The 14,929-nt window shown below is 48.3% G+C and overlaps 1 protein-coding gene across 3 annotated transcripts in view; it reads left to right on the top strand.

Annotated features, from left to right (window-relative positions):
* Positions 1 to 11,349, top strand: part of PLXNA2 (plexin A2) — a 169,871-nt gene extending 158,522 nt beyond the window's left edge. For all 3 annotated transcript variants that reach the window (XM_057400688.1, XM_057400687.1, XM_057400689.1), the window contains exons 27-32: positions 4,044 to 4,143; positions 6,730 to 6,920; positions 7,227 to 7,396; positions 9,050 to 9,262; positions 9,857 to 10,007; positions 10,900 to 11,349. In XM_057400688.1, coding sequence (XP_057256671.1) covers positions 4,044 to 4,143; positions 6,730 to 6,920; positions 7,227 to 7,396; positions 9,050 to 9,262; positions 9,857 to 10,007; positions 10,900 to 10,995 — 921 coding nt within the window. In that variant the 3' untranslated portion in view covers positions 10,996 to 11,349. The remainder of the gene's footprint in view (positions 1 to 4,043; positions 4,144 to 6,729; positions 6,921 to 7,226; positions 7,397 to 9,049; positions 9,263 to 9,856; positions 10,008 to 10,899) is intronic.
* Positions 11,350 to 14,929: the final 3,580 nt, after the last annotated feature.

Genomic DNA, 14,929 nt, shown 5'->3' with positions numbered 1-14,929 from the left:
AGCATGACTCATGCTGTGTAAGTTGAATGTGAGCCACTATTGACAGGAGCCATATCATCAGGGAGTGAGGCAGAGAAAGTGGCATAAATATGCAAAGTACATCTAAAAAAGCACCAGGAGGGTCGACTTTTCCAAGCTGCCCAAAGGATTTAAACACAGATTACCATAAAATGTCATAGGAGTTGTGCAGGTTAACTCCGTTGTTTCTGAAATCTGTTTTACCTGACAGTTACAAGGGATTAACCAATATGCAGGGAAGCAGCAAGGCTTGATTATGCCTTGATGTTTAAAAGTCATCTTAAGGAAGACACAAGTGAAAGCCGTGTTTGTCTGATGTGTGTTGGATGCTAGGGGAGGGAGTCCTTTTACTTCAGTGCCTGTGGGGAAATCCAAGCCACAAATTTACCCTTAAAATAAACAAAATCCTTCCAGCACTCAAGATGTTGCAGCTATTCCTGCCATTTGAATGTCACTTTTGCTCTGGAACACAGCAAAAGTTTGCTGCCAGGCATCTGAATAGGTACCAACTGCTCATGTCCTCTCCTCACTCTGGCCCCAGCTCTACACAGCCCAGCAGAGCTAGTTCATGCATTAAAAAGAAGCCAAGTTCTCTGTATTGCAACAGAAATCTTGTTGAGGCAGAGCTTTTGCCAAAGCCAAACAGCAATATTTGATTTTTTTCTGGTATTCCTACCAGGGTTTTGTTTGGTTTTTTTTCTGTTTGGGCAATAGATGTTTTTATTAGGTATCAAAATACAGATGCTCCAGGACTATAGACTAAAAGATGTGGGCAAAGGCATAGCTTAGAAAAGGGTTGAAAATCGTTTGAGTATCAAAGGCTACTGTCTCACTGCTTATTGTGCTACGTATAAAGCAGGTATGGTTCAAGTCATTCCCTAATGCCTAATACCTAAAGGTAAAGCTTTCATCATTTTTTATTCAGAGCTGTATTGTCTGTATTCAGATCTGAAGGCAAAGTGGTTTCTGGATTTGCATGCAGTAGCTGGAGGTGAAAGCAGCCTCCTCCTGCTCACCGTGCTGTGGGCAGGGTGCTGAGGCTCTGCAGAGGGCAGTGATTTAACTACAAGAGGATTTTGACACTGTTACATTGGGTTTCTCTATGTTTAGGATGACAAATCCAATATACATCTGCATCAACTGATAAAATCTGTTTTTCATGGGAAGCCTTCACATGAAAAACTAGATTGGATTTAGAGAAAAAGATTCATCTTTCTGTAACATTTTTGAACCACCTTATAGAATTATAGAGAGAACTGTATCCCTGCTGCTTACTTGTTCCATTATAAATATAGATGTGTTAAGTTAAATAGGTGTAATTCTTTGTTAAATTCTCCAGAGCTATGTTGTAAGGAATTGTATTCCATTTGTGTAGCATCCTTCTGGTTTCATGCCTATTAAAACTCCATGGGAGAGTCTCACCCCATGTGGCTTTACTCAAGAAAAATGAAACACTGGATTTAATATCAGATGATTTACAGTGGCTCACGCAGGGTTAACTCCTAGGCAGCAGAGCATGAATACCTGTCAGCCACTGTGAGCTGGGAAAGGCTGAGAGACTAGAAAACTGCTTTAAATGAGAAATTAGAAGCAGAGAGGGAAGATATGTGTGGGAAATGAGACCTGGGAGCCGAGGGTGGTGTGAATGTGGAGCTGCCATCCTCACCGCATCCTCACAACCCCACGCAAGCTCAGTGTTCTCATCTGGGCTTCTTCACCACTGCTCTCCCTGCTCTGGGTTTGGGGTTTCTTGTCTTTAAGGTGTTTTGCACAGCATGTTTCCAGCTTGGAGAAGAATTGGAATATTTATAAAGTTGTAAAAGAGCCAGGCAGCTCTTTTTCAACCCAGGCATCCCTGGGGTTTTATGGGAAAGTAGCAACAGCAGAGCAAGATGGGAAGTGAATGTGTGTAACATCTGATGCTCATTTGCACGCTGGTGGGTTTTAGCTGGCAAAAGCCATTCAACCCAAAATTTAGAGAGTGAGAGTGCTCTGTGTGTGTGTGTATGTAATTTGTAATGCTGCTTCTCTCCCAGTTAACCACAGCTCTGGTGGAAACAGATCCCAACACAGTGGCCAGGGAGCTATTGCCTCTGTGGGAACATGCTGGGCTGCCGGCACACTAGGGTTTCTCCCTAGTGAAATGGAACTGAAGTGACAGCTAGTAACAGCCTAAGAAAATAGTATCACCCCTGGTTGTTTCTACTGTTGACTTAATCAGTGGGATGAAGTGAGGCAGGAGCAGAAGAGGAAGTAACAGAGGTGTTTGAAGTGTTTTGCTTAAAAATAGCTGACTTTTGTACTGGGAAACACAAGGGACTATTATTTCCACTGTCACTAGCAATAATAATAACTCACATTTACATGGAACCTGTCATCTGAATGGAACCCGGAGCATTGAAGGTGGTGAAATTGTTGTGTGCAGGTCACCTTGCTGCAGCAGATGTACAAACATCCTTGTGCTGAGAGAGCAGGATGATGCCGGGCCAGCAAAATCCAGATGCTGCCATGGAGCTTCCCCATGTGTAGGGACAGGGCTCCTGGCAAATAATGGAGGATTTAGCTCCAGAAGCATTTCTCCAGCACAAAGAGGCATTTCTTTTGTGCAGCTTCTCTAAATGATTTGTTGGCTGGGCCCCAGTGGGTCCATCACCTGTAAGATCATAGAATCACAGAATGGTTTGTGTTGGAAGGGACCTTAAAGCTCCTCCAGTTCCAAGCCCCTGCCACAGGCAGGGACCCCTTCCACTAGAGCAGCTTGCTCCAAGCCCCCGTGTCCAACCTGGCCTTGAGCACTGCCAGGGATGGGGCAGCCACAGCTTCTCTGGGCACCCTGTGCCAGCGCCTCAGCACCCTCACAGGGAAGAGCTTCTGCCTAAGAGCAGACTTGTGGTGCCTCTGCTCTCTGCTCCCTTGTGCTGCACCACAAGCCACAAGTTCAATGTTAAAAGACACTTAGGCCATTCCTTTGAAACCTGCAGATCCTTAATTAAGGGAAATGAGTTAAAAAACTTCCAGTGACTACTAGATTTATAGGGAGGATAAAATTAAGCATGGCTACTAAAATCTGCTATAACAAAATCTTGTTAGCACTAATGTTCATTTATAGTTTGACTTCCCAGCATTTAATTCCTTCTCTGGTGCAGTAGAGGGACTGAATTTAATACCCTGAAAGATGGCTTTATGATTTGCTCAGCTGTAAATCAAACTTTTAAAGTTTGTAAAAATTGCTAAAATAAAAAATGTTTTAATAGGAATGTTTTATGGGCCATAACGTTATTACAGCCCTTTTATTCCCTCTGCATTGTTACTTTAATTGGATCACAACAATTCTTGAGATGCTCATTTTTATGGGATAAAACATAATCTTAAATCAGAACGACCAAAAACATCTTCAGTACATCTTTTGATTTATCACTCCTTTCCTTCAGTCCCTTGCTGCAGAGCTGCTGCTGACCCAGCACAGAGCCCAGGCTGGGTCTTGGAGACTCACCATGACCTGGCCATGTGCGCTGACAGCCCAGCAACCACCTATGTCCTGAGCTGCATCCCCAGCAGCGTGAGCAGCAGCTTCAGCCTGGAGAAGGCTCCAGGAAGACTTAGAGCAGCTCCAGTGCCTAAAGGGGCTACAAGAAACCTGGAGAGGGGCTTTGGACAAGGGCCTGTAGGGACAGGCCAATGGGAATGGCTTTAACCTGCCCGAGGGGAGACTGAGCTGAGCTCTTAGGCAGAAGCTCTTCCCTGTGAGGGTGCTGAGGCGCTGGCACAGGGTGCCCAGAGAAGCTGTGGCTGCCCCATCCCTGGCAGTGCTCAAGGCCAGGTTGGACACAGGGGCTTGGAGCAAGCTGCTCGAGTGGAGGGGTCCCTGCCTGTGGCTGGAGCTGGAGGAGCTTTAAGGTCCCTTCCAAGACAAGCCATCAGATGGCTCCATGATGCTATGACTTTCATGCCTGCGTTTGCAGGAGGAGCAGCTGGTGTTCGCGGTGTGAATGGTGGATCTCACTGATCTTTCTTTGCCTCTCCAGGTATCTGACCGCTCAGTTGTGGCTCTCGTTCCCAAGCAGACCTCCTCCTACAATATTCCTGCCTCTGCCAGTATATCCCGGACATCTATTAGCAGATATGGTAAGAAGCAGAGTTCAGGGCTGGGAAACAATGGCTCATGTATAGCGATTGAGCATTGCTCCAGCTGCACTGCACATTTTTGAGCCAGACTGGAGCTTGCAGCTTTACTTGAAAATGTATCTTGATGGTGCTGGTAATGAAGCTGCCTTTAATGCAGGGGGGCAACACTTTAAGGGAATTCGATTGAGAAAGAGCAGCTGCTTCCCTCAACCGCACCACGTCAGCCAGGATGAATGTACATTCTGGTGCCAAACAGCAAAATGTCCTTGGCTGCTGTGTTTTTGGAAAGGCTTTTCCATCTCTGAGCAGAACAGCAAAAAAAAGACCAGAGAACTGAGAGGAGGGAAAAAGAAATGCCAAGCATGTAAGCAGCTGTTGGAAATGTGGGGCTTGGAAAAGCCCAGGGAAAGGCTTTTGGCTCAGACGGGCTGCATGCTGCAGGAAAGCAGCTTTGTGTCCCTTGCATACAAGCAGGGCTACGAGAGAAAAGCCTGATTCCTTCATCTATTGCTCTCTAAGTGGAGGATCCTGAATTCTTAACTAATGGGTCAAAGATGGGAAATGGCAATGTTCAGGGATGTACACACCTGGGAATTCATTATTTGCATAATAGCAAGGCTCAGTTCTTCACAGAGGGTCCCTGAAGACACTGCAGCCTTTGTAAATGAGCCTGTGACGGGCCAGGTGTGCATTTATAGCACTAAACCCACAATAATAGTAATCATAGACTTCCATAAAAGGCAGCAGTGGCAAAATCTCCAGTGTGCTGATCTTTCATTATCTCTCAATTTACAGAGTGTTCCACAAACGAGAGGTCCCCTGACAAACCCCATCTCCTCTTCTTGTTTAGAGCTCCCAAAATAACGTTATTGAAGGGTTCTGAGGAGCCATTCACAGGAGAATCTTAGGGAAAAGCCAGGAGAAAAGGCATTTCTCCCTGAGAGGTATTGTCCACCCATGTGCCCAGCACTCCCCATGCTTCAGGTGATGGAAAAGTCAAGGCTGGGTCACACAACCCGAATCCTCGGTGCTCAGTGGTCTGTGTCAGATGGAAAAGCTTTTGCAAGCAACCAATATGAACTATCATTGCTCATGCGTAAGATTAATGCTTCTAATTGTGCCGACAGAATTTCAATGAGATACTTATTTACTTCCCCCAGTATATATCAGCACAGAGCTATGTTTAAAAATAGAATTCCTAGATGCTTCCTTAGCTGTCCCCCTGTCTGTCTCCTTAATTATATCAGTTGGAGTACTCATTTATCTAAGCCTTAATCAGGGATGAAAATCTAGCTACTTTCATAATGACTTCTGTATTTCCCTCGGCTGATTTATGATTGATCCCCTTACTCTTGATGAGGAGGCTGAGCAAGGAATTGGAGGCTAAACTTGAGCAAATGCACAGGGTTCCCAGGGAACAAAGAAATGTAGGGAGAGAAAAAATCCCAGCAGCACACCTTTGTGCCACTCAGCCCTGGGTCTTGCCTTGAAGACACTGTGGATGGGATCCAGGGAGGCACATTCTTTGGGAAGTTAAATAGATCTCACATCCCTCCATGTTTTTTTAGCAATTAAGGGAAAAATCCTTTGTCTGCTCCCCTTTGAGCTCCCTTTCTCTGCAGGAGGAGGGCAGAGGCAGGGACCACAGGGAGGCTGGATGGGAGGCTGGGATATAGGACTGGCCTCGGGCTCTGGCATTGGTGCTCAGCTGGAGCCCTTGTTGCTCTAATGAAAGCCTCAATACCAGGAACAGAGTTTCCTCTGCTCTTTGTGCTGGTTGTGCTGGGCAGCTTGTTATTACAGATGTCAGGACTCTGGTGCTGCAGGAGCTGGTGCCCAGGATTGATTTGTGAGAGCAAGTTACAACTTGTATGGATCTGGATTACTGAGTTTACATAAGTAAAGGTTGTGCATTAAGCAGGAAAGTCCCATGTCTGAGTATGAAAACAGAAGGGCTGGAATCTGAGGGACTGTATTCAGTGATTCATGTTCTGAGATCTGGAGGAGCTCTGCTGTGGAGCCAGGCTGAGAGAGCTGGGCTTGCTCAGCCTGGAGAAGGCTCCGGGGAGACCTTAGAGCAGCTCCAGTGCCTAAAGGGGCTACAGGAAACCTGGAGAGGGGCCAGTAGGGACAAGCCAGGGGGAATGGCTTTAACCTGCCCGAGGGGAGACTGAGATGAGCTCTTAGGCAGAAGCTCTTCCCTGTGAGGGTGCTGAGGCGCTGGCACAGGGTGCCCAGAGAAGCTGTGGCTGCCCCATCCCTGGCAGTGCTCAAGGCCAGGTTGGACACAGGGGCTTAGGGCAAGCTGCTCCAGTGGAAGGGGTCCCTGCCTGTGGCAGGGGGTTGGAGCTGCATGAGCTTCAAGGTCTTTTCCAACCCAAACCATTCTTCGATAGGACCAACATGTATCTTTGGCAGACACCATATTTTCTTGGTGCCTGAGTGGAATTATGCTTCATTACCCCATACAAAAGCCAGTGTGGGTGACTCTGGCATTAGTGAGCATAGTGGCATCACTGAGAAGACACAGGGAAATGAGCAAGGGGTTTGCTATGAGCGTGACTGACTTCTCCTCCCATTGTTCAGACTCCACCTTCCGCTACACCGGCAGCCCCGACAGCCTGCGCTCCCGGGCCCCCATGATCACCCCCGACCTGGAGAGTGGTGTCAAGGTCTGGCACTTGGTCAAAAACCACGACCACGGAGACCAGAAGGAAGGGGACCGGGGCAGTAAGATGGTGTCTGAGATCTACCTGACCAGGCTCTTAGCTACAAAGGTAACTTCATGCACCAGATCCTTTGAGAAGTATACAGGGAGATTCGTCTATACACACTCGCCTTTGCGGCCCCTAATGATGCTTGGGGGTGGCTGTTCGTGTCGGGCTTTCCCGGGACCCTGGGTTGGTTGGCTACAGGTTGGAGCATTCCCCCGGTGTTGGTAAAGACCCTGACCTTACTTATACCTTGAGGTCCATGGTGGCACTTTATGGGGCTGCGCAGAGCTAGTAACACCATCTGGCATCCCCCTTGCTACCACAGCTGCCCATCCCTCCTGTCACCTCTTCCCTTGCTGTTTCCGTTAGGGTACGCTGCAGAAGTTTGTGGATGACTTGTTCGAGACACTGTTCAGCACCGTGCACCGTGGCAGCGCGCTCCCGCTCGCCATCAAGTACATGTTCGATTTCCTGGATGAGCAGGCAGATAAGCACGGCATCCATGACACAGACGTGAGGCACACGTGGAAGAGCAATTGGTAAGGATGGAGGAAGAGGGTGGAAGGAGGCACAGTTATTTGTGTGCTAGAGAAAAACAGATAGGGAAGAGCTTCACGAAGGCTGGGAACAACCAAGTCCCATATCTCCAAAGCATGGAATGTACCGTGAAGTCATGCTGATGCTTTTCAACAAGCACCACTGCTGCCCCAGTGCCCCATGGGTATATGGCCGTGGGGTTTGCTCCTGGATCATGCTGCCCCATGTGTACACATGAGCTGAAATCCTGGTGCAGTGTTGAACCGCAGACTCTGGTGTCTCTGGGTCCTCTACCCAGTTTGGTCCTGAGCACTGTCCTCAGGTTGTAGATCCACACTCATGGACTTTGGATATCACTGGGTTTGCAAAGTCTGCTCCATGCCTGCACCATCCTGCCTACACCACCCTGCCTGCACCACCATGAATACCAACACAGGCTGCTCAGTGCCTGCTACATCTTCCCCATCACTTCAGGCAGCAGCTGGAGGATTTGGGCAGCAGAAGGAGGTGGCAAAGGGGGAAGGAGCCAGCATAGACTGCAGCCAGGTTCAGCCTCCTCCAAACAATAAGAGCTCTCACATTTACACCGCTGCTGTTATTTTAGGATTAAAAGCTCTGTGGGTTAGAAATTTAACATGGGTTAGGAAAAATAAAGGCACCACAAATGGTTGCTCCCTGAAGACTTTGTATTTTCAAACCTAAGTCCCTTGTGGTTTAAAAGGCCTCTAACCATTGTGGCTGCAAGAGCTGGGTTCCCTGCTAAGGTTGCAGGAGGCTAAAAACTGTTTACTGATAGTCTAAAAGAAGGAGTTATTTGGATAAAAACTCTTGAATCATCAAGAAAAGATGAGACTTCTTAAAGCAATAAAAAAGCAAGTGTCAACCAGCAGAGTTTGCTCTGCCAGAGCCATCAGACCACAGAGCCCTGGTCCTTCCCTCTGCACCCAGGGCATGGGAGGCTCAGGAGAAGGGCAGAAATTTGGTCTCTGAACTAACAGCTCTGCTGAGCACTTTGCTTGGCTGCAGCATTCCCAAATGGGAATTTTACTGGGGAAAAGGGGGGGGGGGGGGGGGAGTTGTGACACTGGAGCAGGTTGAAGCAAATGGCTTGGAAAAGAGATCTGGGGGTCGGTAGAGCTGTGCTGCTGGGGATGTGGTTGAGCTGCTTGCCTGAAGTGCAGCAAGGGTTAAGTCTTCCGTGCAGCTAGCTGAATAGATGGAGAGAGCCGAGACTTGAAAGGTAATAGAAAGCAGCAGCTGTTTTTTTGATCCTGCTATACAGGCAAAGAAAAAAGGAATAATAATTCCCCTTTGATTACAAAGGCCTCGGGATTTGGGGACAAAGCCTCTGATGCCTGCTGCACCGCTTAGCAGATGATGGACTGTGGAGTAACCAGGCAGCAGCTCAGCCCTGCCATAGGCTCCTGCTCTAATGAACTCAGTTTAATGGGCTCCTGGTGGAACTGCTCAGGCATAGCATGACCCATGACAAGCAGTCTGGGCGGCAGTGGGCTAACTGGTGTTGGATGGGCCTGGCCCAGCTCCTGGCCAGATTACTGTTGCTTCCCACCATTCACATTCTGCTTGGGAACACAAACTGCAGCACGTGTCCTTTCCTAGTCTTTGTTTTAACATCTAATTTGGTTTCTTGACAGCCTGCCTCTGCGATTCTGGGTGAACGTCATCAAAAACCCCCAGTTTGTGTTTGATATCCACAAAGGCAGCATCACAGATGCCTGCCTCTCTGTTGTGGCTCAGACCTTCATGGATTCATGCTCCACCTCAGAGCACCGCCTGGGCAAGGATTCCCCTTCCAACAAGCTGCTGTACGCCAAGGACATCCCCAGCTACAAGAGCTGGGTGGAGAGGTGAGCAGCAGAACATGGGGAGAAGCAGCTTTACCCTTGGTGGGTGATGATGCAAGGGTGGCTCTTGCAGTGAGATGGAGGCACAGCCCTGCTGAGCATCACTGCTCTTGTTTTCAACTCCATAGAACAGAATCATAGAAAGGTTTGGGTTGGAAGGGACCTCAAAGCTCCTCCAGTTCCAACCACGGCAGGGACCCCTTCCACTGGAGCAGCTTGCTCCAAGCCCCTGTGTCCAACCTGGCCTTGAGCACTGCCAGGGATGGGGCAGCCACAGCTCCTTTGGGAACCCTGTGCCAGCGCCTCAGCACCCTCACAGGGAAGAGCTTCTGCCTAAGAGCTCATCTCAGTCTCCCCTCTGGCAGGTTAAAGCCATTCCCCTTGGCCTGTCCCTACCCGCCCTTGTTAAAAGCCCCTCTCCAGCTTTCTTGTCAGCCTCTTCAGACACTGGAGCCTCTTCCAGACCAGGATCATGTTTTGCTAGATGTAAGCATAAAGCAAAACAATGTCCTTCTCCCTGCAGTCTTAGTTTCAATCCCAAGGAGAAGAGGGACAGTTTTAGTTTCCCATGGCCTCCCACAGCCTTTCTTCCCACAGGTATTACGCAGACATCGCCAAGCTCCCTGCCATCAGTGACCAGGACATGAATGCCTACCTCGCCGAGCAGTCACGCCTGCACTCCGTCGAGTTCAACATGCTGAGTGCGCTCAACGAGATCTACTCCTACGTCAGCAAGTACAGTGAGGAGGTGGGTGTCCCCTGGGGTAGGCACAGAGGTGATGCTGCCCTGTGGTGCACACACAGCATAGGAGAGGAGCCGTGTTTCTGTGCAGTACTGGGATGTGCAACAATCCCCCTTGTGCCTTCCTCCTTGTCCTTGATGCAGCACAGCTGTAGCTTGCACCACTGCTGCCTTGCTCTGTTCATGCACATAGAGATTCTGGTCCTGGCCATGCCTGTAGCATGCTTTCCATAAGATTTGATATCTAAAATACTGTGGGAGCAACTGGATTCCTCAGCCTTGGCATACACCCAGCGCAGCCCCCTCTTAAATGCAGTGGAAAATCGTCATGACCCAGTGAAGCTCCTCAGAAACATCCCCATCTTTTGGGAACAGCATGGTACAAATCCCATGTTGTAGTGACGCAGACTCCTGTTTGCAAAGAATTGCTGGCAGTGTGAGTGCCTTTAATGAATGCATCACTTGAAACCAAGTTCTCACCATCTGTTCCACCCCTTCATTTCAGCATAAGACGAACCGATTTTGCCATTATGCCCATTAAAAGGAAGGGGTTTGTCATTTAATTGCATGGATGCATTTGTAATACAATGCCACTCGATGAGGGTTTAAAAATCTCATTACTTTCCTGCTAAATGAGACAAGAAATGTAGAGTCCAAGGTACAAGAGTGGGAATGATGGTGGTGCATGATAACATGCTTTTCTTGCACCGAGAAGTCCAACAAATGGGTGGCACAGCTGCGGTGAAGCGCTCAGCACATTGCTTTGCTGCTTGTTATTTAAGTTTCACACATCCCCATTTCAAGTTGCTCACATCTTGCTGCCCACCCACCTCCACCTCCCCCTCTCACGCACTGATTCTTTCTCTTGTGTTTTTTCCTCTTCCTTTTTCTGTACCAGCTCATTGGGGCTCTGGAGCAGGATGAACAGGCACGTAGGCAGCGTCTGGCATACAAAGTAGAGCAACTCATAGGTGCCATGTCTATTGAGAGCTGAAGAAGGGTTGCGGTGCTCAGCTGGCAGCAAAGGGCAGAGGATTGCACAGACTCTCGGGAATTCAGAGGGAGAACAAGCAAGGAAGGCACTGGACACGTATAAATATGAGGGCTGTTCTGGAGGGAGCGGAGACAGGCCCAAGGACTGACCGTGTTCCAAATCATACAGGATCCGGCTTGAAAAGGCAGGAAGAGAAAAAACACAAAGCATCTCAATCCAAGTCAAATCAAGATGGATCTTTTTTTCAAGCATACATGGAAAGAAGGAACCTGGAAAGTCTGGATGTCTCCATGACTGCTGCTTTGCATGAAAATTGTTTGATGTATATTAGAAAATAAAACTTTATTTAAAGGGTTTTTTTTAAAAAAAAAAAGGAAAGAAAAAAAAAAGAGAAATAGAGCAAAAATCACAGAGGCCACAGAGAAAATCCTGGCAAGAAGGAACAAGGTTCAGCTCTGACTCCTGTCCTCGAGAGACTCCTGAGGCCACGGCTCAGGCATCCTGCGAACGGACTCTTATGCCAATTGGGAAGTCTGGAGAACCAAAATGTTCTTCTTTTTTGGGATCTTATCAAGAAATACGAGCACAAGTTTGCACCACACCTTTTTACACGAGTAAAACAGCAGCTGAGCAAGAAAACAGTTCAGTGGCTGAGTAACTTAGAGGCTCTAAGAGGAACTTTACCTGAATTGCGAAACCATCAGATCATCCAATCTGTCTTGAAATCCAGCTTTATGTATTTATATAGTGTCAATATATATATATTTTTTAAATCCCACTTTCTGTTGAATGAGGAAAGACCTGATTTTAAATGCTTTCCCCTTCTCCCCCATCCCATCTTGCTGTCTGCCAGCCTCCATGGTGAGCCAGCAGCACCCTCGGCCATGGCTATACCCAGTTGGCACATTGCTGGTCCAGTTGGAGCAGAAGGGGCTGGCTGCCCTCTCCCTGTTGGGCAGGGCTCCTGGGTTGGGTTTTGGGGGGTTTCTGGCAGCACCTCTGATTTCTTGCAGTAAAAACCAACAACCCCGCCATGTTTACAGTGAGTGATACTTGAAAAGACTCGGTGCAGTGAGATGAGATGTTTCTTGCTTTTCTGTTTGACTTGCCAAATTGATGAGCACAGCTTCGAGGTTCTCAGTCAACATTAGCAGTGTTGCCCAGGGTCAGGCCCAGAATGTGTGTTTCCACTGAGAAAGAGATCTTTGCTCTAGGCAAGGGAAAACCTTAACCAGCACTCCACGGCCAGCTAGCGCTGCTGTCTTGTCTCTGTCTCGGCGTGTCGTTCTATTCAGTTCCTTGCTGGCCCCACTGGCACGTGTTCTTGTGGCCAGTGACAGGCAAGTGTTTGTGAGTGTTATTTCTTTCCAAGACACCAAAGCTTATGTGTGTCCGTTTGTAGAGTGCCAGGAGGGGAAGGAACACTGTAAATATTTCTCTGTCTAATAAATGCTGATCTTTGTGCAGGCTGCAGTAGGGAGGACAGCGTGATGAGGGCTCATGGGAATACAAATAGGGACAGCATCGGCTTGGCAGTGGCAGCAAAATAGCTTCAGGCAAGATAGCTCAGTCCTGCCCGGGCAGTGCTGTGCCAAACTGGGACCTTACTTTGCAGCCAGTGTGTGTCAAAGGAAAATCCATTCTCCTATCTTCCCCTCCTCCACCAGAGAAGCCCAGGAGAGTCACCACAGGCTCCCTGTCCACCAGGCTCTTGGTCTCAAGATGCAGTCCTAAGGGGAGCCAGCATCAAGGGAGGATAAAAGCATGTAGAGAAGTACTCAGGAAGCTACTTGCTTTAATTACAGTTCAGTAAAAGCCATGCCAAGTCCACTTTCTTTGGGTAATCCACTTCTGTGAGTTTTTTTGGGCCCTGTTAATACTCTGGAAGAGAATACTAATGCTAATGATCAACCTTGTGCAATAAGTTCTTGACATTTACAACAGCCTGAGCTTTGTAACTGGAGGGCTTGGATTTACTGAGGCAGGAGAGAGCTGGAGGAGGGACTGAGCAGCAGAGCAGGATTCCTACTGCCTATTATCAGAATTCCCTTCCCAGGGATCCTTCTCTGCACAGTGAATCTGATTGCAAAGACACAAAATGTGCAGGTTCTCATCTTTTTTCACTGGTTTCTGTTGCTGCTGTTGGCAGTGATCCAGCACACAGCTTAGGAAGGATTTCCAGATCTGTATTCTTCACTGTGGTCATTGTTTTGGGTATTTGTATTCAGCTCATTCACCATATTTTTATGGTACTCTGAAACCCAAAGAAAGCTCTTCCCAGTGGTTTCCAAACAGTTCCCAAACACTTCTAGTCTGAATAGTTACCTCTGCAGGATTCACAAAATACGAGTACTGCCCGAAGCAAAGACCTGGCTCCTCATCACCTGGCTGCTGGTGAACATGGACCAGCTCAACAGCCCAAGTCTTGGTCCTCTTTTCTTCACATCTATTTGAGAGGCTTTTGAGTAGCTGCTTTTAAACTGACTCTCCTCCTCCTCCTCTCTACTTTCAGGCCAGGAGCACCCCATGAGCAGCCACTTTGTCATTCCCTCTCCTCCAGGATTTTCTCAGTGAGGTCCCTGACCATCCCCTGGGTTCTGAGGCATGGGGTTTGTGGGGCAGCCTGAGAGTGTGTGCTGCAGTGATGCTGGGGACCAGTCTGTTCTCCACATGCATTTTAGCTGCCTGCTCTCCCATGAGCAGGCAGCAGGAGAGGTGGCACATGAGAGATGCTCATGTGTGGGGTGATGGGCTGCCAGCCCTGCTTGGACAGTTTGCCCCTTAGCAGCCTCTCCCATCCCCTTGAATGGAGCCTGGAAAAGGCCCCATAAACTGGGATTATCCTGAAAGGTAAAGATGGGGAGGGAGGGAGGGTCAGGGAGAGGAATGGGGGGAGCCCAGAGGGATTGGTTTGTGAGCAAGGCTTCAAAGGATCTAAGGTGTCCAAACACAGGGTCTGTATTCCATGAATACAGGAGAGTGCTAAGAGGGGAAACTGAGGCTGTCTTGTGTGCTGTGGGAGGAATTTGAGCAGAGGAGGAGAGGAAATGCAGCAGAAGCACTTTACAAACCAGGAAGCTATTACACTTTTGACTGACTTTGGAGGGAAGCAGTAGCAACATCTCTGCTTCCATCATCTGGAAAGGCATTAGGAGGATGGCGTGGGGACGGCATGGTGCTGGGTGGAAGTGGTGGCCTATAAATAATCTGCCACGTATTTACTTGTGGTGGTTGACATTAATTATGGATCTTTACAGGCAATTATATGGAAGGAAGCAACATATCCCCTTGGGGCAAAGTTCTTGTAATCCATTGCCCTGTTTGCATCCGACTTTTCCGTTACTCGTTTGGGAAGAGGAAGCTTCAGATCAAAATGGCATTTTCTTTGCACTTGCAGCAAACTAGACTCCAGTTTCGGTCAGGAGGGGGCAGTGACATTGCCTTAGATGAAACCATTTCACATCCCTCTCATTGCCCCCTGCCTCCTGCAAGGCCCGTTGGTGTTTTGATTCTCCAGTTCACTTTGGTTCAGGTATTCCGACATCAAAGCGGGAGACGTCATTTTCCGGGATCTCTCTGCCTGGTGTCACTGCTTGAATAATTCCATTTAATCTTCTGCTCATGAGCAATCAAAGCACCCACTCCAAGGGGGAGCAAGGTGCTAATCAAACTCTTCTCCACCTTGAAAGCCTTTATTAAAAACCCATATACAGGAGTCTAACTTACAGGCAAGCTTGTCTCTGCATGAAGCCCGCTGTGGAGCACCGCAGTGCTGCAGCCCACCAGAGTGCAGAGGATGTGGACGTGAAGTGGTCCACTTGCCATAAAGGATGAATTTATGTTTAAAAGAGAGCCAGCACGGCCGAAGTGCTGCAGCCCCTGTGTGATGCAGCATGGACCAGTCTGCAGCTGCGTGAAGATCCATAGCAGGAAC

Source organism: Pezoporus wallicus, unplaced genomic scaffold (genome assembly GCF_028554395.1).
Source record: "Pezoporus wallicus isolate ANWC-B61680 ecotype Strahan unplaced genomic scaffold, APGP_CSIRO_Pwel_v1 scaffold_7736, whole genome shotgun sequence".
Taxonomy (NCBI): Eukaryota; Metazoa; Chordata; class Aves; order Psittaciformes; family Psittacidae; genus Pezoporus; species Pezoporus wallicus.
This window is presented reverse-complemented; position numbering and strand designations above follow the sequence as displayed.